Source organism: Emys orbicularis, chromosome 2 (assembly GCF_028017835.1).
Source record: "Emys orbicularis isolate rEmyOrb1 chromosome 2, rEmyOrb1.hap1, whole genome shotgun sequence".
Classification (NCBI taxonomy): Eukaryota; Metazoa; Chordata; order Testudines; family Emydidae; genus Emys; species Emys orbicularis.
Genome location: NC_088684.1, coordinates 51964061 through 51992007, shown reverse-complemented (window position 1 = coordinate 51992007; position 27947 = coordinate 51964061). Strand labels below are relative to the sequence as shown.

The 27947-nt window shown below is 45.4% G+C and overlaps 1 protein-coding gene across 2 annotated transcripts; it reads left to right on the top strand.

Annotated features, from left to right (window-relative positions):
- On the top strand, positions 1-24048 carry CHMP4C (charged multivesicular body protein 4C). 2 transcript variants are annotated; one of them, XM_065399873.1, is made up of 5 exons: positions 1-196; positions 19585-19762; positions 20473-20587; positions 22949-23057; positions 23984-24048. In XM_065399873.1, the coding sequence occupies exons 1-5, from the start codon at positions 1-3 to the stop codon at positions 24046-24048; spliced, it is 663 nt and encodes a 220-aa protein (XP_065255945.1). The 2 variants fall into 2 exon arrangements, with proteins under 2 accessions (XP_065255945.1, XP_065255947.1); XM_065399875.1 differs by having other exon boundaries at positions 22949-23064; positions 23994-24048.
- The last annotated feature ends 3899 nt before the right edge of the window (positions 24049-27947 follow it).

Sequence of the window (27947 nt, the reverse complement as noted above, 5' to 3'; positions counted from 1 at the left end):
ATGAGTAAGCTCGGCAAGCTGTTCAAGGGCGGCGGCCCCGGGCGCGCCAAGGGGCGCGCGGGCCCCACGCCCCAGGAGGCCTTAGCCCGGCTGCGGGAGACCGAGGAGATGCTCACCAAGAAGCAGGAGTATCTGGAGACCAGGATCCAGAGGGAGCTGGCCGCGGCCAAGCAGCACGGCACCAGGAACAAGCGAGGTGAGCCCAGCCCCCGCCCCCTGCGGGCTTCCCCCTACACACAGAGCCACCGCCCTTGGCTCCCCTGGCCAGCGCCCCCACGCCCCGCCGTCACTGGCCAGCCCGCCCCCACGGGGGGCCTGCAAAAACGGCTGCTGTGCACCTGTTGGGACCTGTACGGCAGGTGCTGGGAAGTTGGCGGTGAGGGGAAACGTAGCCAGCTGCTATTCTCGGCCGGGGCTGCTTCCTGGCATTGGTGGTCTTTGTAGGGCAGTGCGATGCAGAGAGATCACTGGCTTTCAGTGTAAATGCCTGCTAGGCCTGTCAGCTTGTTTGAATGGAAAGCTATGTCTGTATTGCACATTACAACACCAGAAGCAGATGAATTTGGGTGTAATTCTCTCTCTTTTGGAGTGTGTGTGTGTGTATATATGTATATATATGTGTGTGTGTATATATATATATATATATATATATATATATATATATATATATAGGGCAGCACAGGGATAAGTTCATTTTAGTTTATCCATCAACATGGCATTTTAAATGTTTAATATCCTGCATGAGTTTAAATACTTCCATGTAGAGACCAACTATGTATCAATCTTCATTGTATTACTTTTTATATGCCATATTTTGGTACAGAGAAAAAAAAGACAAGATGGAAGGTCTTGTAGGAGAGTATTGGCTCATGCTAGAGTCTAATCTATTTTTAAACCTGCAGGTGCATGGTGTTTGATTTCTTTTATGACTTCCTAGAGCCTCTCCAGCTAAACAGTAAACATTTTTGGGTGTGTGAAGTCAGAGGAGGTGTGTTTTCATGTTTTGTACACTAGTGCTGTACAAGAAAAGCTTTGTGTAATCAATGCTTTTCAGCTTAATCTGTTCCATGCTCACAATAATTAAATTATCTTGCCCTTAAATAATTTATTAATTGTGGGCCATATTGTGATGCCCTTATGAATATCGAATAGTACTTTGCACCCTACATTCTGTTGACATCAGTGGGACGTACTTGTGGTGCAAAGGATTGCTCAACATAAATAAGAGCAGCACAGTCTGGCCTTAGGGAGGTGAAATAAAGCACCAACCGTGCAGCAGAAAAATAGTAGCCTCCATTGCTGAAGTACTTGAGCATCACCCAACTATTTACGGATTTATTCTTACAACACTACGGGGAAGTTGGGGAAACATTTACAGATGTATATAAACGGATTAAATGATAGTCTATGGTAGAACTCGGAAATGACCCCACATTTCTCAGCACAGAGCCTTAATCACTAACCATCTTTCTTCCTTTAGCTGTGGGAAGAAATCAGCATTGTGGCAGCGGGATAGTATGGCTTGATCCTGCTCCTATTGAAGTCAGTGAAAAAAATCCCATTAATTTCTGAGAGTGCAGGAGCAGGCCTTCTGTTGTCTTGATAAATAATTGAATTTCAAAAGCAGGGAAATCTGAGCACCCTTAGCAATAAGTTGCTTAGAGTTGCAACAAGCTGTTTTTTCAGAGATTTTAGCCCCTTTAAACGCCAGTGTTTTAGCTCAGAAGTCCACTTTTAACAGCTCAGTGATGGGATTTTTAACTGTTTGAGCCAACTATGGTGCTGAAATTATAAAGTAATCTTCAGTACAGGACCACTGCCTTGAAACACATTCCCCCTTCCCCAAATATCATGAGAGGCAATATTGTATGCAGTGTTGTTGTAGCTGTGTTGGTCCCAGGATATTAGAGAAACAAGATGAGTGAGGTAATATCTTTTATTGGAACAACTTCTGTTGGTGAGAGAGACAAGCTTTTGGATTTGACAAGATCTTTTTAGATCTGAAATTTAATATACCACTAAAATTGTGCTATGCTAGTAGGCAATCTCAGTGGTGGGTTTTCCCCTTTACTTGATCTTTCTACTGATGAATAATTTAAAGGCTAATGTCATGTAATTTAAATATATAGGAGGATACTTTAGAGAAGTCTCATAGAAGGCTGCTTATTAAGGGTAGTCTGCTGTGCTTTAGGTTTACTGTACTTTTCTCTAAGGATTATCAAGAGTTAAAGATTTTAATTAAAAAGGACTACTAGGTAGATAACTGTATAAGAATAACAGGAAAGTGAGTCAAGTCAACACAATAGAACCTTGCACAAATGACCGAGATACTGTAAATCAGTGGTTCTCAATCTTTCCAGACTACTGTATCCCTTTCAGGAGTCTGATTTGTCTTGTGTATCCCAAATTTCACCTCACTTAAAAACTGTTTGCTTACAAAATCAGACCTAAAAATACAAAAATGTCACAGTACACTATTACTGAAAAATTACTTACTTTCTCATTTTGTCTGTATGGAATTTTAGTTTGTACTGACTTAGCTATTGTTTTTTATGCAGCCTGTTGTAAACCTAGGCTAGTATTTAGATGAGTTGATGTACCCTCTGGAAGACCTCTGTGTATCCCCAGTCAGGGGTGGCAGGTTTGTATAATTTTTGGTGGTGCCCAGAACAGGTCCAAGTCCTGCCCCCTGCCTAAGGCTCTGGGAGGGAGTTTGGGGGTGGGGAAGGACTCCGGGAGGGTGTTTGGGGGTGGGGGGTGGGCTCTGGACTGGAGGTGGGGGTGCAGGGGGTGGGCTCTGGGAAGGAACTGAGGTGCAGCGGGCTCTGGGCTGGGGTAGAGGGTTGGGGTGTGGGGGACAGGCACTGGGAGGGAGTTTGGGTGCAGGGTCTGTGCTGGGGCAGGGAGTTGGGGTGCAGGAGGGGGTGCAGGGGACAGGCACTGGGAGGGAGTTTGGGTGTGGGGGCAGGGCGTTGGAATGCGGGAAGAGCTGCGGGGGTCGGCCTCTGGGAGGGAGTTTGGGTGCAGGGTCTGGGCTGGGGCATGGCGTTGGGGTGCGGGAGAGGGATGCAGCACTTTCCTTGGGCAGCTCCTGGAAGCGACCTGCACTCCCCTCTGGCAGCAGCTTGTAGGCAGGGGGCCGGAGGGGTCTCCACGCGCTGCTGCCTGCGGGCACCGTCCCCGCAGCTCCCATTGGCCGCAGCTTGGGGCGGGGACAGTACTCGGAGACACACACACACCCCGCTCCCAGGGACCGCAGGGACATGCTGGAAGCAAAGCCAGGTGGGCGGGAAGCTGCCTTAGCCCCATTGTGCTGCCGGTGGTGGAGGGGGCCCCGGGCCCTTTTAAATTGCCTGGGGGTGGCAGCCGGGGGCAGTAGGGACGCTCCGGGGGAGGCACGCGAGAGTGGCAGGCGGGACTGGGAGAGAGATCTGGCTCCGAACTTTGGTGGAGCTGGACCCCTGTGCTCTCATATTGGTGGAGCATGGGCACCACAGGCCCATACAACTCGACACCCTTGCCCCCAGGGGTATACGTACCCCGGTTGAGAACCACAGCGGTAAATGACTGAATTTTGCAAATTAGCTAGTGAACAAATAATAAAAAACAAGTATACTATCCCCCAAAATATATCCCTTTCATTTGTTTCGAGCATTGTGTGTTTTAATTATCACTGATATTTAGTAACATACTAGTCAATATACTATGGTATGTTTTTCAAAATATTTAGTTGAAAGGAAAATAGATAATACCTAATTAATCTTGTTACATGAACTGGAACTATAAGAAACTGAGTGAGTACAAGTTTGATTTTACTTTGCTTAGCTGGGGTTAATACTTTGGGGGAGGGGAGGTGGGCATTTGGGACAATTTCATTTGTAATTGCATGATCTGAGAGGCTTTATGTACCTAAAATAGGAGTGTCTGAGACAGGAGTAGGATGTACACTGCAGAATTTTGGACATCCCTACAGAATGCATACTGGCTGAACAGGAATGACCTCATTAGATTCTAGGTGCGTGAGTCTGAGCTTAGCTACACTAACATTAGTGAGGTCCCATTCAGGCCCCAGTTCTTCATGAGCTCAAAGGGTTCCCGAGAAGACTTTGCATAACATCAGCCAGCCCAAGAAATGTGACTTAAGAACTATAATAAAATAGCTACGCAAATAGAAAGATATTAGAATCTGTCATCTTCCTCACTGATAATTGTTGAGAATACAACTAATTCCTGCATCTTAGTCTGAAAGTAGCTACAAATGTAGTCATAAATGACTTCCACCTTTCCACGTTAATATCTCATTGCAGCTACACTAACTGTAGGGGTTTTCTCTCTGGCCAGGATACAAGTGCAACTTTTTGGAATTCTTTGTGTTAGTGCTTTCATTACAAGCTTTGTTTCCTTCCACAACAGCTTTGCAATCTCTCTGTGCACCATATACAATCACCGGTTTGTATTGAATTTCTTTGCAGACACATTGTGCCACATCCTCAGCTCCATTGACTTGAGTCAATTTGCACTACACCTACTGACCCCTGCTGTGGTCTGGCTTTTTTTTTTTTTTTTTTTCTTTTTTCTTTTTTCTTTCTTTTTTCTCAGCACTCGGAGAGAACCAAAGAAATTGAAAGGATAGAAAGTGATCTAAAATATAATTTTAGAAATTGAATAGGTTTGAGAGAGGGGAGGAAGGTGAAGTTATTGGAAAGATGCAAGTTCCAATCAACAAGTCGATTACCATTGTATTCTCTTCATACTTCTATATCAGCAGTTCAAACCCAGCCGCAGGTCAGGAGTGGCCAAAAGTGGTTATTACTTGATGGTGATGTGCTTGCCCACATGAATGCATTGGTGTTCTCTGTGCAGTGTTTTGTGGAGTGGTTTCCACATCACAAAAACCACCATTAGCCTACAATTTCAGCAGAGAAACCAAGGACTGAATGAGCATATAGAATGAAACAACCTTCTCCTGGCTAGAGGTGATACCTCCAGTTCAGAGTTGAGATCCATTGGTGAGGTAGGCTGGGGAAGTCTGCAAAGCTGCTGCCTGGGCTGCATTTATTTAATTAGATTGTGGTCTCAATCTGGCACCTTCCATGAACACTAAGAATTGATAGAAAAGAAATTGAACACGTAAAAAGGGAATAATCTTCTTTTGTGACCAGGAACAAAGTTTAGCTAGAACGTCAAAAGTCATACAGCAGATTAGTGATGACAAACCCTAGGTAGAGGCATGGGATAACAACAATCTTAGGACATTACTAATAGAGCCTGCCGCAAATGTGGTGGTGATGCATTTGGGCATGCCTGGTGTTCTGACATTCCTTGTAAATGACTTAGTTGTCATAGGGTTACTGACGCTGAACAATGATGCAACAGTTTCATGTTACCACAAAACAAGTCCATCATTTCAATAGCAGGGAGTATGTCAGATGAGGATTGAAGTGGATTGGCAGAGCTGTATGGGGAAACTTCCCCAGCACCCTTACTGTACCATACGTTACAGCCAGTATTCCTAGTTCGTGTTTTTTTTTTTTTTTTTTTAAGAATCAGGCCCAGAATTGTCATGTGCTATTTGTAACAAATACACACAATCTTCTCCCACCAGTTTTTAAGAATTATGGGCCTGATCCTGATGTCACTTACACTGGTGTCATTCCATTGGCTTCTCAAGTTACTCCTTATTCGCATCAGTGTGAGATTAAAATCTGACCCACTGGGTAAAAGATAGCTAAATTAATCAGTACTCTTACAGAACAGAGCTTGTGGGAGGCAGACGTTGCTCACCGCCTAACATACCTCTTAATTTGAGAGCCCTAAGGATAGACAAATTTGTGCCAAATATCTAGTCTGATGGAGAAATTTTCTGTAATATTTTTATGACGTTTGTGTATGCCTCAGTTTCCCTCATTCGTTGCATTGCTACTCACTAGGGGCAAAGGGTTTAACAAAAAAATGTTTTGACATTTTCACAATGAAGTGGTTTTTTTAGTTTTTTGGTTCAAAACAACTTTGTTTTGGAGTTTCTTTTAATTTTCTTAAACAACAAAATAATTTTAAAATGGATGAAATCAAAGCAGTGTTAGCAGTAATTTTTGTTAGAACAAAACATTTTATTTGACCAGAAACATACATATTTATTTTCCATTGTGCTGAAAATGTTGAAAAATTTCATTTTTGGTTTGATCCAAAATCTTCCTTTTTTTTCTGCAATTACCCATGAACTGAAAAATCCATTATTCACGCAGCTCTAGATAACAGCACTTCCCTGTCTCAGAAGGGTGCTGTGAAGATATTTGCAGTCAAGACTGCAAAGTGCTCTGATAGTATGGTAATGGAGACCCTATAAGTAGTATAGCTAGACAGGCCAAGTGATTCCTGATACCTCAGGAGATTCTCTGCTGAGCCACACTCAGGCTGAAGCATAGTGCACCTGATTTTGAGAGCTTCTGAGCCCTGGTAGCTGCCACTCACTTCACTGGGAGCTGCAGGTGCTCAGAACTTCTTAGTAGCAGACTAGTATTAACACAACAAGGAGTCCTTGTGGCACCTTAGAGACTAACAAATTATTTGGGCATAAGCTTTCGTGGGCTAAAACCCACTTCATCAGATGCATGGAATGAAAAATACAGTAAGCAGTGATATATACACACACACACACACACACAGAGCACATGAAAAGATGGGAGTTGCCTTACCAAGTGGGGGGTCAGTGCTAACGAGGCCAATTCAATTAAGGTGGACGTCAGCCATTTCCAACGGTTGCCAAGAAGGTGTGAGTATCAGCAGAGGGAAAATTACTTTTTGTAGTGACCCATCCACTCTGTCTCAGACATCAAGAATTGTAACATTCAAAAACCAGTAGGAGAGCACTTCAATCTCCCTGGACACTCAATAACAGACTTAAAAGTGGCAATTCTTCAACAAAAAAACTTCAAAAACAGACTTCAATGAGAAACTGCAGAATTGGAATTAATTTACAAACTGGACACCATCAAATTAGGCCTGAATAAAGACTGGGAGTGGATGGGTCACTACAAAAAGTAATTTTCCCTCTGCTGATACTCACACCTTCTTGTCAACTGTTGGAAATGGCCATCCACCTTGATTGCATTGGCCTCGTTAGCACTACAAAAGTAATTTTCCCTTTCTTGATATTCGCCCCTTCTTGTCAACTGTTGAGAATAGGCCACTTCCACCTTAATTGAATTGGCCTCCTTAGCACTGACTTCCCCCACTTGGTAAGGCAACTCCCATCTTTTCGTGTGTGTGTGTGTATGTGTGTGTGTATGTATGTATGTATGTATGTATATATATATATATATATATATATATATATATACTGCTTACTGTATTTTTCACTCCATGCATCTGATGAAGTGGGTTTTAGCCCACAAAAGCTTATGCCCAAATAATGTGTTAGTCTCTAAGGTGCCACAAGGACTCCTTGTTGTTTTTGCTGATACAGACTAACACAGGTACCACTCTGAAATTAGTGTTAATGTAAGCTTGTTGTTTCCTGAAGAAAACATAGTTCTGTTCCTGGTTAAATTGGTGTTACATTTATTTTCTCAGATTATACTCTGAGTCTTCCTGCCTGGCTCTATTCTTTTTCTGAAATCTTTGGAATGGAGAACATCCTTTTTCAGTCTCATTCTGTGAAGTAAGTTTATCTCCTCTGCTCACTTTCTTTGCTTTTTGATGTCATTTATTCATTTATTCCTTTACAGATGGGTTATTTATTATACAGTAGCATTTCTGAGAAGAATTTCAATACAATTCTACCATCTACTTGTAACACAGTTACAAATGTTTAAGGAGTCATATGTCTACACAATAAGAAAAAAAAAAAAAAAAACCCTAAATCAATTGAACATTATATCTGAGACTTGGAATCTATGAAATTTAGAAATTCAAATCTGAGATTCACAGGGAAGCTTTAACTCCCTTGCCTTTATGTATTGCGATACTGCCTCTTATGTACATGATCACATAATACTGGGCAATGTGATAACTAGCAAATGTGGCATTCAGTTGATAAATATGGGTTAATCAAGTGGGAGCATGGGAATCAGGGCCGGCTCCAGGCACCAGCTTACCAAGCAGGTGCTTGAGGCGGCCACTTCGGAGAGGGGCGGCACGTCCAGCTGTTCGGCGGCAATTCGGTGGACGGTCCCTCACTCCTGCTCGGAGCGAAGGACCTCCTGCCGAATTGCCGCTGCAGATCGCGATCACGGCTTTTTGTTTTTGTTTGTTTGGCTGCTTGGGGTGGCCAAAACCCTGGAGCCGGCCCTGATGGGAATGTTGTATATGTGACGGGCTGGATCACTGAAACCCCCTTGGGGCTGCCAACTGATGTGCAAGACTACTACTGCCCAAGCTTTCTCTGCCAGCCTGGGACTCTAGAGCCCTGCCTGGCTGTGCCAGACACGCTTGCCGGCCACAAACACAGACTCAAGTCTGAACCATGTCCCACAAACTGCAAGCTTAATTGAAAGCAGCTTAAGAAGTGTTCCTGTCTTGGGCATCTGAGTGTTAAACTCCCAATGGAATCCAAACCCCAAATAAATCCGTTTTACCCTGTTTAAAGCTTATACAGGGTAAACTCATAAATTGTTTGCCCTCTATAACACTGATAGAGAGATGCACAGCTGTTTGCCCCCCCCCCTCAGGGTTAACTCTGGGTTAATTAATAAGTGATTTTATTAAATACAGAAAGTAGGATTTAAGTGGTTCCAAGTAATAGCAGACAGAACAAAGTGAATTACCAAACAAAATAAAACAAAACATGCAAGTCTAAGCCTAATACAGTAAGAAAACTGAATACAGATAAAAACCTCACCCTCAGAGGAATTCCAGTAAGCTTCCTTTTACAGACTAGTCTCCTTCTAGTCTGGGTCCAGTAATCACTCTCACCCCGTGCGGTTATTATCCTTTGTTTCAGTTTCTTCCAGGCATCCTTTGGAGGTGGAACGGCTATCTCTTGAGCCAGCTGAAGACAAAATGGAGGGGTCTCCCATGGGCTTAAATAGACTTTCTTTTGTGGGTGGAGACCCCCCTCCTCTCTCCTATGCAAAGTCCAGCTCCAAGATGGAGTTTGAGTAACATGGGCAAGTCACATGTCCATGCATGACTCAGTTTTTACAGGCAGCAGCCATTGCCCACATGCTATCTTGAATGTCTCCAGGAAGACTCTTACGTGGATTGGAGACTTCAGAGATCCATTGTTCGTTAAGTGTTTCTTGCCTGGACACTTAATTTGCACATTCCTTTCTCAAGAAGCTGACCAAATGCTTTACTAAGGCTATTTAAAATCAATTAATTAAAAAATATATAGCCAATATTCATAACTTTGTATGCATGTGTCATTGTATTCAAATAGGATAAATATATTCAGTAGATCATAACCTTTACATAGATATGTTACATGGCATATGTAGCATAAAACATGTTCCAGTTATGTCATATATACATTCATAAGCATATTTCCATAAAGCCTTATGGGTGCACTGTCACAGTATCTCTTGGGTAATGTGGAAGAGGTGAATAAATTGATTTGTTACAAAGTGATGCATTCCGTAAGTGCATAGTGGGAAAGCTAAACTCAGTGAGTTAATAAAGATGGCGTGTTACATTTATAGAGGCAGGCAGCTAAATATGTGAAAAATAAAGAATTCTCTCTCTTGCGGTTTCTACTTGGAAGGAGTTCACCTCCAACTTCAACCCAGAACCTTCTGGATTTCAAAAATTACTGCTCTGCATATACAGCTAAGCCATAGTGTGTATGAACAGTAACTAATACTAGGGTGATCAGATGTCCTGTTTTTAAAGGGACAGTCCCATATTTAAGCCCTCCTGCAGGTATCCTTTCTTAAAAACGGGCAAATTATCCCATATTTTCTGTCTCTGCCCCTGCCCCCCTCCCTCCTCCCCCCCCCCCCCCCCCCGGCAGTACTGGCGGGTCCTGCTGCTGGCTGGATCCCTGCTTGCCAGGTCCCTGCCCACCAGCGGTGAGTGTGTGTGTGTGGGGGTGGTCTGGTGGCCAACGATGGGGGTGGGTGTGCAAGGTTGGTGGTGGGGCGAAGATGCAAGGTGTAGGGCCAGCCACTCCCCCGCTGGTCTGTTAGCACAGCCACCGCTGCGTGCCAGCTCTCGGCCAGCAGGGGCCCGCCCCTGATTCTGTTTCCAGCTGGCACTGGCTTCAAGCTGCTGTGGTTGGTGAGTGCGGGCAGGCGCCAGGCGGTGGCTGTTACGTGTTGCCTCTGCTGCCCACCCATCGGCCCTTTACATGCTTCCCTTCTGGCTCTCCTCTCCCTGCCTTTTCCCTTCACCCCACCCGGGTCCTCCATATCCCCTCCTGGTGGGGCGCGTCCCACTCCCAGCACTGTATGGAGAACTAGCCCCTGATCAAAGCGCTCAGTTCACCAACAGCCTGGCGGGCAGACTCCTCCTTCCCCCCACTGCCTCTGGCTGGGTCGGCGCTCTGGAAAAGCCCAAGACCCTCTGGCCTGGGGGTGCTGGCCAGGAAGAGCCAAGCCTTGCATGTGCCAAAGTCCCACACAGCGCTGGCACAGGGAAATCTCTCTGCCCCCTCAGCTAAGCTCTGGAGTAGGGGGATGGGGGGGAACCTGCAGGCTCCACAACAGCCCCCCCGGACAGGGCCTTAGCACCCTCTTCACCCCACCCTGGGTCTTGCTCCCAGGGAGTACAGGGCTGTTCCGGCCCCTAGGCACCTTCCCCTGCTGAGCCACCTCTCTCTGGCCAGGTTTGCTGAAGCTTTTGCAGTCAGGTTCCCTGGGACCTGGTGCACAATGCATCCTTAGGGCTTAACCTGGGGTGGGCAAACTTTTTGGCCCGAGGGCCACATCTGGGTATGGAATACTCACAAAATTGCGGTTGGGGCGCAAGAGGGGGTGAGGGCTCTGGCTGGGGGTGGGGCCAGAAATGAGTTCAGGGTATGGGAGGGAGCGCTGGGCTGGGGTATGGTTATGGTGGGGGTGAGAGCTCTGGCTGGAGGTGTGGGCTACGGGGTGGGGTTAGGGATGAGGGGTTTGGGGTGTAGGAGGATGCTCCGGGCTGGGATCGAGGGGTTTGGAGGGTCGGAGTGGGATCAGGGTTGGGGCATGGGAGGGGCTCAGGGGTGCAGGCTCCAGGCTGCGCTTACATCAAGCAGCTCCTGGAAGCAGCAGGATGTCCCTCCTCCAGCTCCTACACAGAGGTTGTGGCAAGACGGCTCTGCACGCTGCCCAGTACGCAGGCGCACCGCCTCTGCAGCTCCCATTAGCCGCAGTTCCAGGCCAATGGGAGCTGCGGGGGCAGAGTGTGGAGCCCTCTGGCTTCCCCTACGCGTAGGAGCTGGAGGGGGGACATGCCGCTATTTCCAGGAGCCATGTGGAGCTGCAGCTCGTGCATGCAGAGCGGCCCCCAACCCCGCTCCCCGGCTGGAGTGTGGGAGCGGGGCAAGCCCCAGATCCCACTCCCCAGCAGGAGCTCAAGGGCCAGATTAAATCAGCTGGCGGGCCGGATGTAGCCCAGTGGCCATAGTTTGCCCACCACTGGATTAACCCCTTCCTGCCTGTGCTGTGACCGGCGGTGGCTGGGTTATGTCCGTGTCCAGCAGAAGCCTGGAGGTGTTAGCAGCCTTCAGACGCTGTGCGGGCAGGGAGGGACAAGCTGCTTCCAGCCACAGGGGTCGAGGAGGGAGAGATGAACTCTGCAAAGACACAGGCCAGGTCATCCCTTTACCCCTTCCTCCTCCCTTGCAGCTGGAAGCAGCTCCTGTCCCTGCCCTCCCACACAGGGCCAAAAGGCTGCTGCTGGCCACATTCTGGTGTGAACCCTGGCAGAAATCTGCGTGCGGCCCTGCGTGCCCCCTCCCCCCCACGTGTTGCCTTAGGAAGATGCGGTGCCAGGTACCAGGAGAGGTGGGTCTGTCCTGGGGGCCCAGTCAGGCATAGAGGGTGGAGAGTGCTGGGCAGGGAGGGTCAGGTTGGTTGGTCAGCCCTCCCAGGTGAGAGAGGTGTACGGGGGTGTGCATGTGTGTCACTGCTTCCCAGATGTGTGGTGGAGTAGGGGGTGTGTTACCCCTCTCCGCGTGAACCCTAAAGTCTTAAAGATAAGCAGGTAAATAAAAATAATCCAACTATGCGGTATTTCTTTTTTACAGCGGCTCAGTCAACTTGATGATAATTTGAACATTTGTACAATTGATTGGCATTGAACTCACTTGAATAAGAGTAATTTTACCATGTGTCCCATATTCAGCATGGGGAAATATGGGCACCCTAACTAACACCATTTTTAAGTTTCACAGCTCAAAAATGCCTTTTTTGTCTTATTAATTTACATTCCCTCACAACAGACATTTCCCCCAAATGCATACTTACTTTTCTGCCACATGGCACCATAAAATACATTGATATAGCGAAAAATCTTTTATCCAGAGCAGTTGAAAGCTGTCTATGTTATGCAGGAAGTTAGAATACCCTTCTGGCCTTAAAACTGTGAATCCATGATTAAGTAGCCCCTAAAAAGGGTTGAGTGAGTGATTTTGAAGCAGGAGAGCAGAAGTGCTTTGCACTTTGGGAGCAGAGGGCAGTAAAACAGCATGAAAAATGCATGTGTGTGTGTGGGGGGGGGGGGGGGAAGATTCAGAGTGAAGTTGAAATAGTATGGACGTAGGTTGTGGAAATTCTGGTTCTGACTGTCAAAGGTTTTCTTTAATATAATGTCAGCTGAGACACATTATCCCAGTTCAGTACATTTGTAGTCACTGGACCAGCCTAGCAAGACTGTGTGGATCTTGAATTTGAACATTCCAGTTTTGGGTACTTTTGAGTGGTGGGATGTTGTAACTACAATTTCCTCCTCCCAAAACACTTTGCTGGCGGCACTGCAAGATATTTTGTATTTCAGAATCTACCTAAACACTTGTCCTCGTACAACTGATAAGGCACAGTGCAAGGCATTCATCAGTAAAACACAGTGCATTTCAGTGCACTTCCACACATGGTGACTGTTCTGCACCTATGTAAGGGGCCTGGCTTCATCTGTGAGTGTAGGTGCCACAGTATCTAGATTCAGCATTATCGCAGACAGGCAGTCTGAATGAAGCACAATAGATAACCTTCTCAGTCGTCATAGAGTCAGAGACTTTAAGGTAAGAAGGGACCATTATGATCGTCTAGTCTGACCACCTGCACAACTCAGGCCACGGAATCTCACCCACCCACTCCCGCAACAAACCCTTAACCTAGGTCTGAGCTACTGAAGTCCTCAAATCATGGTTTAAAGACTTCAAGGTGCAGAGAATCCTCCAGCAAGTGACGCGTGCCCCACGCTGCAGAGGAAGGCGAAAAACCCCCAGGGCCTCTGCCAATCTGCCCTGGAGGAAAATTCCTTCCCGACCCTAAATATGGCGATCAGTCAGGCTAGTTATAGCTCCAGTGACATGCAGTGGTACAGTCAGCTTCTAGTCCTGCAGCAGCTTCAAAAATGAGATATGAGCGAGAAGGAAGAAAGAAAGAAGAGTGTGACAGGGTGCAGGAGTATCACTTGGTCCATAATACACAAGGAGTTAACTCCATCCCTTTCCTGGCACAAGTGCCTATGAGGAAGGGCTGTTGGTTGTTTTCCCAACCCAGGCAGGACTAACACCACACCCAAGACCCTTTCCCTGAGCAACACAGGCTGCAGGTGCCTCTCTCTGCTCCAGGGCCAGTCTCAGGAGCCAACCTCCCTCCAGAAGATCTCCCTTCAACTGAACTCTCTCAGCCCTTTATAGGGATAACTTGATCCCTTCCCAGCTGGGTCTGATAAATCCCCCAATGTCTGTTCTTAAAGGGGCAGACTAGCCTGCTGGAAAGACAGAAGTGGGAGAATGCCTGTGGGAAGACAGCTGTCCACACCCAGGGCTTGAATGAAACCCCTCCTCAACCCCAGCATAGGCCATCTTTTCTTGTGTGTGTTTTGCTTATGCCTTATGGTAACTTTATGCTGCTGTGCTCCCACTGAAAAATCGTGTTTGTTGCTGTATTATTTCTGCTGAGTCACAGAGATAGTAGGCAGTGACTGAACCTTGCTGGTGGTCTTGATGTAAGGGTCAGGGATTGGCCCCTACAACAGTTTTTTAAAGCATGTTGAGTCCCAAAGAAATCTGACTCTGCCCTCCCAGCTAACTGACCTATTTGGCTAAGGCCTGGTCTACACTACACCTTTAATTCGGATTTAGTGGCTTTAATTCGAATTAACTCTGGAACCGTCCACACAACGAAGCCATTTAATTCGAATTAAAGGGCCCTTTAATTCGATTTCTGTACTCCACCCCGACGAGCGGAGTAGCGCCAAAATCGAATTTGTCAATTCGAATTAGCGTTAGTGTGGCCGCAATTCGATGTTATTGGCCTCCAGGAGCTATCCCACAGTGCACCATTGTGACCGCTCTGGCCAGCAATCTGAACTCGCATGCACTGGCCAGGTGGACAGGAAAAGCCCCGGGAACATTTGAATTTCATTTCCTGTTTGCACAGCGTGGAGAGCACAGGTGACCACAGAGAGCTCATCAGCACAGGTAACCATGCAGGCTGATAATCGAAAAAGAGCACCAGCATGGACCGTACAGGAGGTACTGGATTTGATCTCTATATGGGGAGAGGATTCAGTGCTAGCTGAACTGCGTTCGAAAAGACGAAATGCCAAAACTTATGAAAAAATTTCCAAGGGCATGATGGAGAGAGGCCACAATAGGGACACAGATCAGTGCCGCGTGAAAGTCAAGGAGCTCAGACAAGCCTATCAAAAAGCAAAGGAGGCAAACGGTCGCTCCGGGTCAGAGCCGCGGACATGCCGCTTCTACGCTGAGCTAAATGCATTTCTAGGGGGGGCCGCCACCACTACCCCACCTCTGACTGTGGATTCCGAGCTGGGGATAATCTCATCAGGGACACCTGATGATTCCGCGGAAGGGGAAGAGGAGGAGGAGGAGGACGAGCTGGCAGAGAGCACCCAGCTCTCCGTTCTCCCCAACAGCCAGGAACTGTTTCTCACCCTGACTGAAGTACCCTCCCAAGCCTCCCAAGCCAGCACCCAAGACCATGACCCCATGGAAGGGACCTCAGGTGAGTTTACCTTTTAAAATATAAAACATGATTTAAAAGCAAGCATTTTTAATGATTAATTTGCCCTGAGCACTTGGGATGCATTCGCAGCCAGTACAGCTACTGGAAAAGTCTGTTAACATGTCTGGGGATGGAGCGGAAATCCTCCAGGGACATCTCCATGAAGCTCTCCTGGAGGTACTCCAAAAGCCTTGCCACAAGGTTTCTGGGCAGTGCAGCCTTATTCCGTCCTCCATGGTAGGACACTTGACCACGCCATGCTAGTAGCAAGTAATCTGGTATCATTGCCTGACAGAGCCTGGCAGCGTATGGTCCCGGTGTTTGCTGGCATTCAAGCAACATCCGTTCTTTATCTTGCTGTGTAATCCTCAGGAGAGTGATATCGCTTAGGGTAACCTGGTTGAAATAAGGGAATTTAATTAAGGGGACTGAGGTGGCCGTTCCTACTGGGCTGTTTGCCTGTGGCTGAAAAGAAATCCTTCCCTGCATTTAGCCAAGTGCAAGGGGGGGGGGGAGGATTGGCCCAGAGCTTTTCGCGTTTTGCTAGCAGGGATCTTCCCTGATACCAGCCAGGCGGTGGGGGGAGGGATAAAGCACTCATCCCAGAGAATTCATGGCGGGTGGGGGGGGGGGTGTTAGTTTGGTTCCTGCAGGGATCTTCCCTGATACCAGCCACGCGGTGGGGGGAGGGATAAAGCACTCATCCCAGAGAATTCATGGCGGGTGGGGGGGGGGGGTGTTAGTTTGGTTCCTGCAGGGATCTTCCCTGATACCAGCCACGCGGTGGGGGGAGGGATAAAGCACTCATCCCAGAGAATTCATGGCGGGTGGGGGGGGGGGGTGTTAGTTTGGTTCCTGCAGGGATCTTCCCTGATACCAGCCACGCGGTGGGGGGAGGGATAAAGCACTCATCCCAGAGAATTCATGGCGGGTGGGGGGGTGTTAACCTTCAGCAGCAGAAAACAAGCTAACAGGAAAACTGCAGCACAACGGGCTTTGCTTGGTATGTGGGAAAGCAGGGCGCAGAAGCCTAAAGACAGTGGCTTACCATGGCAGCATGCAAGGTGAATTCTGTTGCCCCGACCTGCGTCTGTGATCTCTAGCAGCAAAGCCACAGGCACTCAATATTAAGAGGCAAAATGCGACCTTGCACAGAAATCACATGTGCTATGTAATGTGAATAGTATACACCGTGAAAGAGTATAAGCATTGTTCTGAAAAATGTATCTTTTAAAAAAATTCTCTCCTTTTTTCACTCCCTCCAGCAGGTGCAAATGTTTCAAGCCTCCCTCCTCCTTCCCGAAGGCTATCCCAGATAAGGCGTCGTAAAAAAAAAACGAGAGAAGAGATGTTTTCCGAAATCATGCAATCCACCAGGAATGAAAGAGCTCATCTGAATGAGTGGAAGGAGACGGTTTGCAAGTATAGGAAAGAAGCCAGTGATCGTGAGGACAGAAGGGACCAACGTGAGGAGAGGAGAGACGCTCGAGATGAGAGGTGGCGGCAGGAAGATCAGAGGAGTCGGGAAGCAACGCTGGGGCTGCTGCGTGAGCAAACAGACATGCTCCGGCGTCTGGTGGAGCTTCAGGAACGGCTGCTGGAGAACCGAGTGCCGCTACAGCCCCTGTATAACCCCCCTACCTCCTCACCATGTTCCATAGCCTCCACACCCAGACGTGTAAGAACACGGGGGGGGAGGCTCCGTACACCCTCCCATTCCACCCCAGTGGACAGCCCAAGCAAAAGGCTGCCATTTTTTTAACCTTTTTTTACTGGGCTTTTCCTTCCCGCTGATCCTCCTCCCAAACCCCACTCAGGTTCTGTGCCGCTACAGCCCCTGTATAACCCCCCTACCTCCTCACCATTTTCCATAGCCTCCACACCCAGATGTGTAAGAACACGGGGGGGGGGAGGCTCCGTACACCCTCCCATTCCACCCCAGTGGACAGCCCAAGCAAAAGGCTGCCATTTTCTTAACCTTTTTTTACTGGGCTTTTCCTTCCCGCTGATCCTCCTCCCAAACCCCACTCAGGTTCTCTCCCTCTTTTTATAATCAATTCATAAAGAATAAATGATTTTTAAACAATGGTGACTTTATTTCCTTTGAAAGCAAGCTGGGGGAAGGGGGAGGGTGGGTTCCTTACAGAGAATGAGTCAATAAAGGGGGCGGGTTTTCAGGAAGGATAAACAAACATAAATTTCACACTGTAGCCTGGCCAGTCATGAAACTGGTTTTCAAAGCTTCCCTAATGCGCAGCGCTTCATCGTGTGCTCTTCTAATCGCCCTGGTGTCTGGCTGCGAGTAATCAGCAGCCAGGCGATTTGCCTCAGCCTCCCACCCTGCCATAAAGGTCTCCCCCTTGCTCTCACAGAGATTGTGAAGCACACAGCAAGCAGTAATAACAATGGGGATATTGGTTTGGCTGAGGTCTGAGCGAGTCAATAAGGATCGCCAGCGACCTTTTAAACGGCCAAATGCACATTCTACCACCATTCTGCACTTGCTCAGCCTGTAGTTGAACAACTCCTGACTCCTGTCCAGGCTGCCTGTGTATGGCTTCATGAGCCATGGCATTAAGGGGTAGGCTGGGTCCCCAAGAATAACAATTGGCATTTCAACATCCCCCACGGTTATTTTCTGGTCCGGAAAGTAAGTCCCTTGCTGCAGCCGTTTAAACAGATTGGTGTTCCTGAAGACGCGAGCGTCATGAACCCTTCCCGGCCAGCCCACATGGATGTTGGTGAAACGTCCCTTGTGATCCACAAGTGCTTGCAGCACCATTGAGAAGTACCCCTTGCGGTTTATGTACTGGGTACCCTGGTGCTCCGGTGCCAAGATAGGAATATGGGTTCCATCTATTGCCCCACCACAGTTAGGGAATCCCATTGCAGCAAAGCCATCCACTATGACCTGCACATTTCCCAGAGTCACTACCTTTCGTAGCAGCACCTCCGTGATTGCTTTGGCTACTTGCATCACAGCAGCCCCCACAGTAGATTTGCCCACTCCAAATTGATTCCCGACTGACCGGTAGCTGTCTGGCGTTGCAAGCTTCCACAGGGCTATCGCCACTCGCTTCTCAACTGTGAGGGCTGCTCTCATCTTGGTATTCTGGCGCTTCAGGGCAGGGGAAAGCAAGTCACAAAGTTCCATGAAAGTGCCCTTACGCATGCGAAAGTTTCTCAGCCACTGGGAATCGTCCCACACCTGCAACACTATGCGGTCCCACCAGTCTGTGCTTGTTTCCCGGGCCCAGAATCGGCGTTCAAAGCCTATAACCTGGCCCATTAACATCATAATCTCCAAAGCACCGGGGCCCGCGGTCTCAGAGAATTCTGTGTCCGTGTCCATGTCCTCATCACGCTGGTCGCTGCGCTGCAATCGCCGCCTCCTCCTCCTCCTCGCCTCTTTTTTCTGGTCCTGTGTAAGCATAAACTCCACGAGAAAGCGCGAGGTGTTTATAATGTTCAAGACTGCGTTCTGGAGCACAACGGGATCCATGCTTGATGCAGAATGGAGTCTGCAGAGTTCACTCAGGAAAAAAGGCGCGAAATGGTTGTCTGCCGTTGCTTTCAGGGAGGGAGGGGGAGGCTGTACCCAGAACTACCTGCGACAATGTTTTTTGCCCCATCATGCACTGGGGTCTCAACCCAGAATTCCAAGGGGGGTGGAGACTGCGGGAACTATGGGATAGCTATGTAAAAGCTACCCACAATGCAACGCTCTGGAAATCGATGCTACTATGGTAGCTTGGACGCAAACCACCGAATTAATGGTGCCTAGTGTGGCCGAATACATTCGAATTTACAAAATCGGTTTCCTAAATTCGAATTATATAAATTCGAATTAATCCTGTAGTGTAGACATACCCAAAGTGACTCTGGATTTCTATTGCTCCTGCCACTTGCCAATTCTGGAATGTGACTTTCAAGGAGCATCACTGACAGACACCAGCAGTGATGTGATAGTTTCTTTCTCCATCTTCTTTGGTTTTCCTGTTTTCCAGCCTCCTTTTCCTTCCTTCTCCTATTTTTTTCCTTTTCCTGTTTTCCAGTCCCTCTCTGATGCTCCTCCTTTTCCTCCCATCTTGTCCTGCTTTATGCTTTGACCTGGTGAAACTCAGGGCCACCTGCAGCGAAGGAAGATGCTGCCTCTGGACTCCAGGCAATGCTGCTTCTCTCTGATGCACAAGAGGTGCTAACCTATTTCTACAGGGTAAATTCGTGCAATAGCAGAGCAGGCAGGCAGACCACGGAGCAGTGCCTTTTATGGAGTAGGTCCTGTTTTCCCTCTGTTTATGGGCCAGTGCTTATAGATAACAGCTTAAAATAAGGCAAGAGAATGTGAATGCTTAACTCAGCGTCTCCTAAATTATACTTTGTTCCATTTACACTGTTCACTGTCACTGAATCTCATATGTGCATTTCAGTCTGAAAAGACAGTTAACTGTCCCTTCTGATTACACAATAGCTGCATTACAAGCCCTGAAGAGAAAAAAGAGGTATGAGAAACAGTTGAGCCAAATTGATGGGACACTCTCCACTATTGAGTTCCAGCGGGAAGCGTTGGAAAATTCCCACACCAACACAGAAGTGTTCAAGAATATGGGCTATGCTGCACAAGCAATGAAAAAAGTGCATGAAAATATGTAAGTGCATCCTGTCCACTTCCATAGTAGGGGGTTCAGTGCTGTAAAACTCACCCTCTGACTGTATGGATTAAATGTTTTAGTTTCACTGAGACACCTGGTTCTGATTTTGTTTTTGTTAATGTTTAATGTTTGGGGAACGCTCCCAGTGGAATGTTATATTTGGAAGAAAAATAGCTTGTCTCAACAGCAAATCTGAAAGGTTGCCCTACCGTCCTACGAAGTGCACAGGGATGTTATTATTAGGTCTGAATTGCCTTTGGGAGGTGCTGAGGGCAGAGAGAGCAACAGAAGAATAGCACTTAGAGGAGCACTATGGACTCTTCTCTCCTAAGTCTCTAAATGGCTGTGTAATTCAGATTTTTAAAGGTGTTCTAATTCAACCCCAGTTTAGCAAAACTATTCATGTGCTTAAAGCCTGTTGCAGTAAAATCAGTTTTATTCAATATGGGGTCTTATACTCCACCCCTCCACCACTGTAGTGCATTACAGGGACTAACATCTGCCATGTTTGACTTGTCAACTTCTCACATGCTTAAAGATCGGCATGTGCTTAGTACCTTGCTGAATTGGCGCCTTAAATTGGAGACTTTCTGTATTCAGAGTTTTTATTAATAAAGGGACCAGAACCTTTTCAGATTAGGTTTTCCCAAGGCAGACGTGGTCTGAGAATGTGTATTTTAAAAACAGTTTAAATACTATTTCTCTAGGGACCTAGACAAAATTGATTCTTTGATGGACGATATCACTGAACAGCAAGCAGTTGCCCAGGAGATCTCAGAAGCTATTTCAAACCGAGTTGGGTTTGGTGATGAGTTTGATGAGGTTAGTATTGCAATGAAGTCAAGGATAAAAGATGTACCCGCCTAATACAGTGATTATTTTATTGTGTGGTGATTTGTTGTAAGCCTTTATCCCCATGCAAGTTGTGACTAAAATTGCTTGGATACATTTAATCATTTATAAAATGTATTTAGATATTTTTAAAAGAAGTTTTGATCTCACAAACTCGCTTTCCATGTTCTTACCCTGTATGTGTGGACATAACTGAAATGTGTGATTTGCAGTGCTCCAAATATACACCCAGTCAAGTGTGGGTCTATCTGGAGCACTGAACGTCAGTATTTGTATGACACATTGCACTGTTTGCAACTCTAAACACTCAAGGCCAGACTTTGAAAGGTATTTAGTTGCCTAAAGATGCAGATATGCTCCTCGTAGGATTTTCAAAAGTGCCTGAGCGGGTTACTTTCCAATTGAAACTGGTGCCAAACTTTCTAATTGACTCCAATGGGAGTTAGGCACATAACAGTTCAGGTGCTTTTGAAAATCCTAATAGGCATCTGTTTGCATCTTTAGGCATCCAACCTTTTGAAAATCTAGACCTTAGGGCTTTATCCAATGCCTGTTGAAGTCAGTAGGACTCCTGTTGACTTTGGGCACTTAATCAGGCCCTTAATTATTTTTAAACCAAGTTTTTTTTCAAATGTGAAAAATACTAATTTTCACTGCGGGCCTAAGGGTCTGATCCTGTGAAGTGATAAGCATTGGAATCAATGGAAGGCAGCAACTGATTCTTGAAAGCACTCAGCACCTCTTGGAATCAGGCTCAAAGTCCATGGCAAGTTGGAAGATTTTTATATATTGATTTTGAAATGATGAGCACTAAGAATTGTTTAAACAGTGTCCAAAGCAGTAAAAATAACTCTAATCGCCTTTTCCACCCCAGCTGAAAACAAGCATACAGCGTTCCAGTCCTCTATATCTATATATATAATTTTTTTTTAAAAGATTTTAATACGTGCCTCAAAAAATACCCTTCCTTTGTGTTTATTTTTTTGCCCAGTTCCTCAATATTTAGCCTTTTGGTGACTTGTTAAAGAACAATAGGTTTCTTTATTTTGTTTTGTTTTCCCATTGACTTCTGCTAAGTGAAAAGACAGGAAATGTAATCTGTCTTCTTTAGAAACCTTTAAACCACACTGGATGGCTCTCTGAAAGATATGCTGTGGCCTGTATTATGCAGGTCAGATTAAATGATCATAATCATCCTTTCTGGTCTTAATTGGAGCCTGTTGGGAATGTTTTGACAAGACATTAGTCCGTCAAAATGTCATTTGCCAAAACTTTTCACAGAAGAAGGGTCAGTTTTGAGAAATTTACTGTTTCTAAATTTTTTTTCCAAATGACTTTTTATTTTGAAATTTAAGCTAATTTGTATTATGTAACAAAACACCAATGGGTTTTCCCATCCTCTTTGTTAAATTAAAACTGTTAGTTCAATGGCATCAGGTGAGGAATTTCTGGTAGAGATGGATAAGTATTAATGCAGTTATACAAGGCACTGATAAGACCTCACTGGACTACTGTGTACAATTCTGGTCACTCATATTCAAGAAAGATTAATTCAAACTCTGACAGGTGCAGAGAAGAAATACTAGGATGATCCGGGGACTAGAGAACCTATCTTCTGAGAGGAGACTCTGAGTATGTCTACACTGCAAAACAAATAAAAACCCTTGCGGCAGCAAAGCTCAGAGCCCGGGTTAACTGACTCAAGCTTGCACTATGGGGCTAAACACAGCAGTGTAGACATTCCTTTTCGGTTTCAGAACCCGGGCTGCAGGCTGCTATTTTTAGCCCCTGCAAGCCCGAGTTAGTTGATCCAGGTTCGGAGACTCGCCATTTTTTGTGTTTGCAGTATAGACAAACCCCCAAAAAGCATGTCTCATTTAGCCTAGCAAAACCAAGGCCGAGAGAGGATATTACCACCCTCCATAAATACATCAGGGAATAAACACCAGGGAGGGAGAAGAGCTAGTTAAGCTAAAGGACAATGTTGGCACAAGGACAAATGGATATAAACTGGTCATGAATAAATTTGGGCTGGAAACTAGAAGGTTTCTAACCATCAAGAGGTGAGTGGTTCTGGAACAGCCGTCCAATAGGAGTTGTGGGGACAAACTATCTGGTTTTAAGATGGCGCTTGACATATTTATGAAATGGATTATATGACGGAGCTGCCTGAGATAGCTGGAGACTGGACATGATGACCCAAGAGATCCCTTCCTGTCCTATGTTCCTAATGGTACTTTGATTAGTGATTGTGGTTTGAGATGCCCTTGATGTTAATTGAACCCATTGCTTGAAATATAACTTTGCAAATGATGTCTTGATTGCATTCAGGATGAGTTGATGGCGGAATTGGAGGAATTGGAGCAAGAAGAACTGAATAAGAAAATGACGGATGTCAGATTGCCAAGTGTCCCATCCACATCGCTGCCTTCCCGCCCTGGTAAGCTGCCTGCCATTTTAAGTTTCCTGTAATTAAGCCATGTCCTGAGAGAGAAGGGGGAGAGAGTGAAAGCTCAAATGAAGCATTTAACTCAGCTTTAACTTTTAGTGTAGTCTTCTTACCCATTTGTTGTGCCTGCTCACATGAAGTAATGGGGTGTATGGTTTGGTTCATGGAAACATTTAGGACCAAATTCTGTGCAGGTGTAAATGGCTGCATGTCCTCTGGCATTTGTTTGGCCTTTAACATAGGTGTGGCGGTATTTTCCAATGAATCATATAGGTATTTTCCAATGAATCATATAGGTAACTTCCCAGAAATGGGAAGTTATTTCCCCCCCTTTCTGGCAAAGCAGCCATTTGTTTCTTTTGAAATAGGAGGGTGACCTGGATTCAGAACATTTCAGTAACACGGCTCCTTCTCCTGAAATTTGCCACTGATATTGTATTTACCAGCGAATGAAATGAAAGCTCATATAAATTTAGAGACGTAGCTTCAGTTCCTTTCCTTATGGGCCACGCTTGCTTCCTGAACAATATCATTCTGAAATTAAGCAGTAGCTAATAACTAGGCACACAGCCCTTCTTTTTCTAAAGTCCTTCTGAACCATTTACTCTGAGTTAACTTTTATCCACTGATTTATTTTTCCCCACCTTGTTCCAGTGTTTAGGGCTCAAAATACCTCCCACTGAAGTCAGGGAGTTGAATCAGACCCATAATGTCCAGGGCTGTAAGTGAGCTACTGGTGAGAGCATAATGGCTGTGCATTTAGTCTGCCTACTCCCTGGGCTACCATATTTAGCTCACTATTTGGTAAATTGCTTTGAGATACCTCTAGGCTGACTAGCGTTACACAAATCCTGCTGCCAGTGAATAAAATGGCTCTGTTACTTGAGTCACTGATTATTGTTAATCTCTCACTGTAGCATCCTCCAGGAAGAAAGTGGAAGATGAAGATGATATGAAGCAGCTGGCGGCTTGGGCTTCGTAACATCAGACTGCAGTGTTTAGAACAACAGGTTTCTTACAATACAGGTGTAAAGAGTTGCAATAACGTTTTGTATGCTTAACAAGTCAGACCCAATTTGATCACTTGTTTTACTTTGGTAGGGCCAAATGATCTTAAAAAAAAAAAAATTACTTAACTTCGATACTATTTTTAAATGTTTTGTTTTTTTAAAGAGATTTTCAGGACTTGGCCAATCTTGTATCATTTTTACAGTGAAAAATTCAGATGGAATTTTTATTAAAAAAGAGCTTTTACTGGGTGGAGCCTTACTACAGAGTATTTTTGTGAGACACTAAGGCCCTATGTACACACATGACCAAATTCACTGCTGGAGTGAATGTTTGAAATGTAGTAACGTCATAAAGGCTTACAAGCAGTAGTCAGTTTGGCTCAGAGTATTTGAAAGCTACCATAAGCTGCTCTGAGCACATGGACCTAATGGGGCTGCATATGGGCACAGAGATCACCCACCCAGAGCATCTTGCAGTATCAGGGTCCCAAATTGTAAGCTCCTTGGGGCAGAATCTTCTATGGAAGGCTTTGGGGTTTTCTGTTTTTTTTACCCCTCCTGTAAATCACCATATACACCTATATAATTAGTTATAATCAAGGTTTAAAATCAGTTCAGGCTCATTCAGTGAAAATAGTTTGGCTCTCAAGTGTGACTAGGGGAAAACCAGAGTGTAGAATTAGTTTTAATCTAGGTCCCTGCCGGTTTAAAACTGATTCAGCTAATTCTGTTAAAGACCGAGAGGCGTTGTGGCCTGACAACTGCTTATATGCCTCCCAACTTAACTTTTCCAGGATGAGTCTTAACTTCATGTTACAGATTGTTAAAAGAAGTCATAATGGGACTTGTAATGCTGTAATTTCAAAAGAACATTGGTTTCCAAGCATCCAGTTCCTGTACTGAGACTTGAATGGAAATTGTATCGAAGTGTTAATATTTGAAATTTCTTAACTTCTTTCTTTCACTTCTTTGAATGTGAGTGATTTATTTGTGATGTTCATGTACAGTATTGCACAACTGATTCTTTTTAGTCTAAAGGGACAAATGTTATTTTGAGTGCTGAAGTATTGTGTATGCAGAGAAATCAGAACAAGCAAAATTAAACATGCTTTTCTGTCAAAGTGAATTTTGATGTTATATGAGACCTTCTGACTTAGTAACCCACTGCCGTCCGTAGTGAAATGGTGAAACACTTACATTGGGGGTTTTTCTAGAGTACTGGAAATCAAAGTAGTACTGATCTGGGTTTCTAGTTTTAAAAATTATAATTGATAATCAGGCCAGCCAGGAAACAGTGGACAACGGGGGTTCTTTATCCTTGTAGCAACAGCAGATTAACCACTTAAGACTCTGTGCCAAGCACTTTGGCCTCACACCAGCAAATGACTTCAGTCGCCATTCTTCTGTACTTAATGTTAAACATGTGCTTATGTGTGTGTTACTGAATAAAGGCCAGAGTGCTCAACATCTTGCTGGATTGAGCCCTGTTAATGGAATGGAGTGGATTCTGAAATTACAAGTAAGACTGGCTGGATTCTCCTCTTTCTTACACTAGTACAGAACTATTGTAACTTCATTCACTTCACTGGAGTTACTTTTGGTCTATGTAGGTATGAATGGAGAATCAGGTCTGTGCACTAGGCTAAGCAGCTAAGACCTGTTAGGCCTAGTCTCCGCTAAAGGGAAAAGTCAATCTAAGCTACGCAATTTGAGTTACGTGAATAGCGTAATTCAAATCGACGTAGCTTAGATCTACTTACTGCGGGGTCCACGCTATGCGATATCAACGAGAGATGCTCTCCCGTCGACTCCCCTTACTCTTATCGATCAGGTGGAGTACAGAAGTCGACGGGAGAGCGACTGGTGGACCGCCGATGCATTGATTGCCGCAGCGTCTATCCTCCGGTAAGTGTAGACAAGCCCTTAGAGAAAACCAGGTGCATGTGCAACTCTGTTCCAGAGCTAGGAGGCACCAGAAAGAATCTCTTTCTGGAGCAAGAAAAAGAAAGCTGGAACTTTGTAGGTCTCTATTTTAAAACAGTGTATTTTAAATTTAAAATACATGCTTTAAAATATATTATGGAAACTAATACAGTAACAGTGTCATTCAATTGTCTTGCATTTTAGAATGCAAGACAAGATACTGACGAGAAGCTGCTGGGACTAGGGGGTTTATTAAAATAACGAATCTTCTGCATTATTCAGATCTGTTTTCTATGCATTTGCTGAGAGTCACATTTTCAAGATTAAGCAAACTTATATATGTCAATGTACCTAAGTTATGGATAAATTGGGTAACAGTGATAGACTACTTAGGCACATAACTGGCCATGTGTTTGCACAGATCTGATCACTGTGCACACCTCTGGCATTTCTATACATAAGTTAGGCAGTGCCAATATGTTTACATGCTTAGTTTGGAAAGACTGGCCCATAACATCTGTTTTTTCCTCAAGTTAGTAGTTTTCCAATACTTAGCACTTAACCTATTCAAAGTGCTTGACTAACACTAATTAAATACAATGTACGTTTGATTGTACCTTTTAGAAGTAACCAGAGATATTTGTATTGCTATTTAATTTCTCTTGAAAATAAAGACACGGTCCCTGCCCTGGAAAGCTTTCTCTGTGTCTAGTTGTGTACAGCACTCATTTCTATCGGATCTAAGCCTCCCATAAGTATCTAGATATTAACAACCAGCGACTTTTTGATCACTGCAGGCAGGGAGTCAGCGTCCTTGTGACACAATGAAAAAGGCTTTCCCCCCCAAGCACTGTAGTTCTCAAACTCCAGAAATCCCCAGCATACCTTCAAAGACTATAGGGGACTCTGGAGTCCACGTTGTTTTAAGTTAGCAAAGGGCAAGGCAATACATAGCCATATCAATAACACAAATTCTAAAGGTGAGAAATCTCACTGGAGAGACCACCACAAATTCCCAAGCACCCTTGGTAGGCTAAGAGAATACATCCAAAGATGTATATGAATCTTCCCATTTCAGACTATCGATGACTTCAGTCCACTTCAGAAAATGCAAACCTGCTGCCTTTGCGCAGGAACCTTTCCTGTGATCAGTTCAAAGGACAGTGGAAAGTTCAGAGGCCAGTCATTAGCTTGAGCAAGCTGGCACTACAAACTGCAGAATTCCAGCTATATTTTCACCTATGTCCTGGTCCCGTGAAATACAGGGCGCCCTCAACTCCTCTTGATCTCCATGGGAGTTAAAGGTGCTCAGTGCTACATCAGAGTTGCTGAACCTCTTGTAGAATCTGGCTCTTAAAGAATAAAGCCTCTGAAGGCCTGGGAACCATAACCTGCAATCATCCAACTGAGATGTCCTAAAGACTCAAGTAGGATTGCTGAGACCTAGGGAGTCTGAGATTTGGGTGGTCAGACAACTGTTCAGGAGCAAAGATGCCTCTTTGCTCTAGTACTCTTGTCCAAAGCAGTCAGAGCATAGCACTGACTGGCCAGAATCTGAATGAACATTTTGATATTTAAGACTTTTGAACTGATGTACTTTCAGTTGAAAGGCTCTGTGTGGTCACAGGGCCAGATCCCCAGGTGCACCAATCAGTGTGCCACTATTGAAATAATTGGAGCTATAGCTACAGCTGAGGAGCTAGTCTTTATGTGCAAATTCAGATCCAATTGAAAACTGCCTTTCTTTTTGAATATATGTGTCTCTTCTGTGCCAAGATGGTATTTGTTTAATATTGAAGCAGAAGGACTTGCTAGAGCCAACCTGCTACTGTGAGAGTATTCTCCATTAACTTGGGCATATCTTACAAGCAGGATTTTAGAAGCATAAGGTTCACTATAGCTGACCCCGCTCTGTGAAACCTCCGTTCTGAACAGTATTTCTTTTAAG

Bases quoted from the DNA above. Each gene is read 5' to 3' on its own strand.
- CHMP4C (XM_065399873.1), top strand. From the start codon at position 1: ATGAGTAAGCTCGGCAAGCTGTTCAAGGGCGGCGGCCCCGGGCGCGCC. The intron at 197-19,584 runs GTGAGCCCAGCC...ATTACACAATAG, and splicing joins CGGCACCAGGAACAAGCGAG to CTGCATTACAAGCCCTGAAG. The intron at 20,588-22,948 runs GTTAGTATTGCA...GATTGCATTCAG, and splicing joins TTGGTGATGAGTTTGATGAG to GATGAGTTGATGGCGGAATT.